This window comes from Nicotiana attenuata, unplaced genomic scaffold (genome assembly GCF_001879085.1).
Source record: "Nicotiana attenuata strain UT unplaced genomic scaffold, NIATTr2, whole genome shotgun sequence".
NCBI classification, from domain to species: Eukaryota; Viridiplantae; Streptophyta; class Magnoliopsida; order Solanales; family Solanaceae; genus Nicotiana; species Nicotiana attenuata.
Genome location: NW_017671051.1, coordinates 103,576 through 108,755, shown reverse-complemented (window position 1 = coordinate 108,755; position 5,180 = coordinate 103,576). Strand labels below are relative to the sequence as shown.

The 5,180-nt window shown below is 37.3% G+C and overlaps 1 protein-coding gene across 1 annotated transcript; it reads left to right on the top strand.

The window, feature by feature from the left end:
• The first annotated feature begins 522 nt into the window (after positions 1–522).
• LOC109205531 lies at positions 523–2,524 on the top strand. The gene is made up of 5 exons (XM_019368240.1): positions 523–1,065; positions 1,203–1,362; positions 1,467–1,686; positions 2,111–2,205; positions 2,328–2,524. The coding sequence occupies exons 1-5, from the start codon at positions 523–525 to the stop codon at positions 2,522–2,524; spliced, it is 1,215 nt and encodes a 404-aa protein (XP_019223785.1).
• Positions 2,525–5,180: the final 2,656 nt, after the last annotated feature.

Below are 5,180 nucleotides of genomic sequence, written 5' to 3'. Positions count from 1 at the left end.
CTGCAATAGCTCTCAAACTCTCCTTTAAGAAGACTGCCAATCTCAAGAAGAAGTTTTACGCAACTACAAACATTGTCTTCTAAGCCTCTCTAGTTCTTAGCACAAACACTGTATTCCTCAGTTTACAAGTGTGACATAGGAAGAGTTAGAATACAAAAGATAGTTGTGTCGACATCCAGAAATTACTGTTAATTGTCGTTGGTGGTGAATGAACTAATACTATCACTGTTGTAATTCCTTATCACGATCTAAGAGAACCCTTGTGACCCAAGGGAACTGGACGTAAGTACCACACCGGTACCGAACCAGTATAAAAACTACTGTGTCTAGTTTAGCTTTCAATTCGTTTGGTTTATCTCTGCTTTACCTATTTACTGCGTGAAATCTAGTCGACTAAACTTACAATTAGTCAACCAATTTTTTATAGACCACAATTCACCCCTCCCCCCCCCCCCTTCTATTTTCAATTGGTATCAGAGCAAGGCTCACGAACTTTACTTAACACCTAGTTGGGAAAAGATCATGGGATCAAACACAGTCGTTGGTGCATTGTTTCAAGAAGGAACCCCTCAAGTACGACCGCCATATTTCAACGAAGAACACTTTTCTCATTGGAAAGTGCGTATGGAAACATACACCCCTTCATATGACATCAAAGTCTGGCGGGTGATCAAAAAGCGAAATCTTACAATTCTAGCAAAGAAAGGTGAGAATGGTCAAGTTATAGTATCAACTGATCCACTGTATTTGGCTGATTACACGGATGAGCAAGTTGTTGTCATAACTGTGAATGCTAAAGCAAAAAATCTACTGTACAATGCTATCAGTCGTGAAGAGTATGAAAAGATCTCAAGCTGTGAAACTGCTAAGGAAATATGGGATAAATTGGAGGTCACATATGAAGGAACTAACAAGGTAAAAGAAACAAGGATAAATCTGTTGGTTCGTGAGTATGAGCTATTTCAAATGAAGGATGGAGAATCAACAGAGGAAATGTTCTCCAGGTTCAACAAAATTCTTGGAGATCTAAAATCCTTTGGTAGAACAATAAAGAGCGGGGAACAGGTCAGAAAAATTCTCACAAGTCTATCCACAATTTGGCAGCCCAAGGTCATTGCTCTAGAGTGTCAGGATCTTGACAAAATGTCCTATGATGAACTTCGAGTTGATCTAATAGCCTTTGAGAAAACTCACTTGGACAGGAAAATTCAACAAGAAAAGAAAAAAACAGTCGATTTCAAAGCAACTATGCTGAACCAGAAGATGATGAAGAAGAGGAAGGAGGAGAACAAGATGAAAACATAACCATGCTGTCCCAAGTTGTAACAAGCATGATGAGGAAGAACAGAAATAGCAGAAGAGGTAAATCAAAATTCAGAAAGGGAAGGACAAATAATGAAAATGATGGAAGATGCTATGAATGTTGAAAACATGGACACATTCAAGCTGGTTGTCCCGAACTGAAGAAGAAAGCTCAACAGGAACCTTCAAAAGAAGAAGTCCTATGAAGCCTGGAGTGATGAAGAAGAATCTGACCATAAAGAAATTGCAAGCATGTGTTTCATGGCCTAAAAAGATGATAGCAATGAGGACTCAGGAGAGCTTGGACTCATGGCAAATGAAGGAGCAGATGAGGGAGAAGACTCAGGTGAACTTGGCCTTATGGCACACGAGGGAACCAGTAAGGTACGTCTTCCTACTTGTCCCAACTGTTATGAACTTCAAGAATTTGTTGATATTTCTCTTGCAGATATTGAAAGAGTTCTAAATAAACTCAGAAAGATCCAAAGAGAAAAGAAAGATTGGGCCTTGAAGCTGGAAGTTTGTGAAATTGAGCGTGACATGCTTCAAGAAGAAGTTAATGAACTTCAACTTCAACTGAATTGATTATAAAAATCCACAAGTCATAGTTATGTAAAATCAAATAAAACTGCTTATCATAATTCCTTGATTAGAACTAGAAACTCTCATGCATGCTCTTATTATGGTAAAATGGTCACAAGACTAACCAATGCAGGAACATAATCAGAGCAAAAAAAGGCTCTGAAAATCCCAAAAATCCATCGTGCTTTTATTATGGGACACATGGTCACACCTCTAACCGTTGCAGGTTCAAGGACAACAGGAGATGGGTCTGGCGACCTAAATCCTCTAGTCAAGCTAACACTCAGAAATCTAACCATTCAGGACCTAAGCAAGGCTTGGGTACCTAAAAACAAGTAACTTTATTTTACTGGAACACCGCAAGATGAATCGAAAAGGAAAATGGTATCTTGACAGCGCATGTTCCAGACATATGACTGGTGACAAACAATTATTCAAAACAGTCACCGAACTAGATGGAGGAACAATTATCTTTGGAGATAAATCAAAAGGAAACGTAATTGGAGTTGAAAAAGTTCCCCTAAGCTCAACATGTGATGTGGACGAAGTTTACCTGGTCGATGAACTCGGTTACAATCTTCCTAATATCAGTGAACTATGTGACAATGACTATGAGGTTCATTTTAAGAAACATGGCTAGTTTATAGAAGATAAATCAGGTAAAGTTATTCTTTCAGGAAATAGAGAAAGAAATGTCTATACTATCCGTAATGTATAGCCTTGATGATCAAATATGTCTTGCTTCTATGATTGATGATCCTTGGGTTTGGCATAGAAAAGTCTGACATGCTAGCATGCATACCATTCAAAAACTTTCTAAACACGAACTTGTTATTGGTCTTCCAAAACTAGATTTTTCAAAAGATCATATTTGTGATGAATGTCAGTTAGGAAAACAAACTCGTTCATCTTTTTAAATCAAAAACATTATTTCTACTACTAAACCTCTTCAACTATTGCATATGGATTTGTTTGGTCCAACTAGAACTGCTAGTATCGGTGGTAGAAAATATACTTTTGTTATTGTGGATGACTTTTCTCGATTTACATGGGTTATTTTTTTGTGTCATAAAGATGAAGCTTTAAGGAATTTTGATGTTTTCTGTAAGAAGGTTCAACGCGAAAAAGGATACTACATTTCCACTATCAGAAGTGATCACGGAGGAGAATTTGAAAGCATAGTTTTTGAAAACTTTTGCAATGACCAAGTAATCTCTCACAGTTTCTCTTCACCAAGGTCGCCTCAACAGAATGGAGTGGTAGAATGTAAAAATAGAACCTTACAGGACATGGCAAGAACCATGATTGTGGAAAACCCTTTACCGCACCACTTCTGGGCTGAAGATGTGAGCACCGCATATCATATTAACAACATGTGTCAAATTCAACACATTCTTAAAAAGACTCCACATGAGCTATGGAATGGTAAGAAACTCAACATCAGTTACTTTCACCCATTTGGATGCAAATGCTTCATTCACAATAATGAAAAGGATAATTTGGGTAAGTTTGATCCAAAAAGCGAAGGTATATTTCTTGGATATTCTCCCTCAAGTAGAGCATATAGTGTTTATAATAAAAGAACTTTATGCATTGAAGAATCAATTCATGTTATTTTTGTTGATACTAACTCTCGCTCAAGGAATGAAAAACTTCCTCAAGATGAGGAAATTTCTATTGCCCCCAAGTCTGTTGTTGTAGGGAATGGATGCCAAAATGAGTCAACTACTCAGCAGAATCAGTCAAACGAGGAGCACATCCAGGAATCTTCTTCAACAGAATAGCCGACTACTGAGGAAAAGGAACTAACCACGAACATTCCAAATGAGTGGAAAAGTGAACCTATATATCCTCACGAATTCAGTATCGAAAATTCACATGAAGGAATCACTACCAGGAGATCTCAAAAGCTCAACCCTCACATGGCTCTAATCTCTCAACTTGAGCCAAAGAAAGTGGATGAAGCACTAAAAGATGACTACTGGATCAAAGCAATGAAAGATGAACTTGATCAATTTGAAAGAAATAAAGTGTGGAAACTGGTTTCAAAACCATCTAATGCCTCCACTGTAGGAACTAAATGGGTTTTCAGAAATAAGTTGAATGAATCCGGACAAGTGGTACGAAATAAAGCACGACTGGTTGCTCAAGGTTACTCTCAACAAGAAGGAATCGACTACGATGAAACATTTGCACCTGTAGCAAGATTAGAATCTATTCAAATATTACTTGTTTTTGCTGCTCATAAAGGATTCAAACTATTTCAAATGGATGTAAAAAGTGCTTTTCTAAATGGCTACATCTCTGAAGAAGTCTATGTGAAGCAACCTCTAGGATTTGTAAATGATACTTTCTCAGATCATGTATTCAAGTTGACTAAAGCTCTATATGGACTCAAGCAAGCCCCCGAGCCTGGTATGAAAGATTAAGCTCCTTCTTATAAATCAAGGTTTCAAGCGAGGTAATATCAATACAACTCTGTTTATTAAGCACTCAAATTCAGGTAATCTTATCACTCAAATTTATGTTGAAGATATTATTTTTGGAAGTCCTAACTTTGTTCTATGTGAAGAATTCGCCCATACTTTGAAAGGAGAGTTCGAAATGAGCATGATGGGAGAGCTAACTTTTTTTCTTGGATTACAAATCAAACAGTCTCCCAAAGGGATCTTTATCAGCCAAACCAAGTACATCAAGGAACTTATAAAGAAATTTGGCATGGAGAATGCTAAGTCCATTGGGACTCCAATGAGTCCAACAATTACGCTTGATGAAGAAAACAATGAAAAAAGTGTTGATGAAACAATGTATAGAGGAATGATTGGGTCGTTATTATATCTCACTACTAGTCGACCAGATATAATGTCAGTGTGTGTAAATGTGCAAGATTTCAGTCGGCTCCTAAGGTATCCCATCTTACTGCTGTCAAACGTATTATTAGATACCTTATTGGGATTATGGTATGCTCACTCTAACAATTTCGTTTTAAAAGGTTTTTCAGATGCAGATTTTGCATGTGATGAAATTGACAGGGAAAGTACTTGTGGCACATGTCAACTAGGGAAATGCACTAGTTTCCTTGAATAGCAAGAAAAAAAATTGTGTTGCCCTGTCACTGACTGAAGCAGAATATTTAGCTGTTGGAAGCTGTTGTACACAAGTTCTTTGGATTAAGCATCAACTTCTCGACTATGACTTATCTGTTACTTCCACTCCAATATATTGTGATAATACTAGTGCTATATGTTTGTCAAAAAATTCTATGCATCACTCTAGAGCAAAGCATATAGAGATCA

What these genes read in the sequence shown, in the direction of transcription:
- LOC109205531 (XM_019368240.1), top strand. Translation starts at nt 523, where the DNA reads ATGGGATCAAACACAGTCGTTGGTGCATTGTTTCAAGAAGGAACCCCT. An exon ending in GAACAGAAATAGCAGAAGAG is followed by an intron (nt 1,363 to 1,466) that starts GTAAATCAAAAT and finishes CCCGAACTGAAG; the next exon opens with AAGAAAGCTCAACAGGAACC. An exon ending in CACACGAGGGAACCAGTAAG is followed by an intron (nt 1,687 to 2,110) that starts GTACGTCTTCCT and finishes TAACCGTTGCAG; the next exon opens with GTTCAAGGACAACAGGAGAT.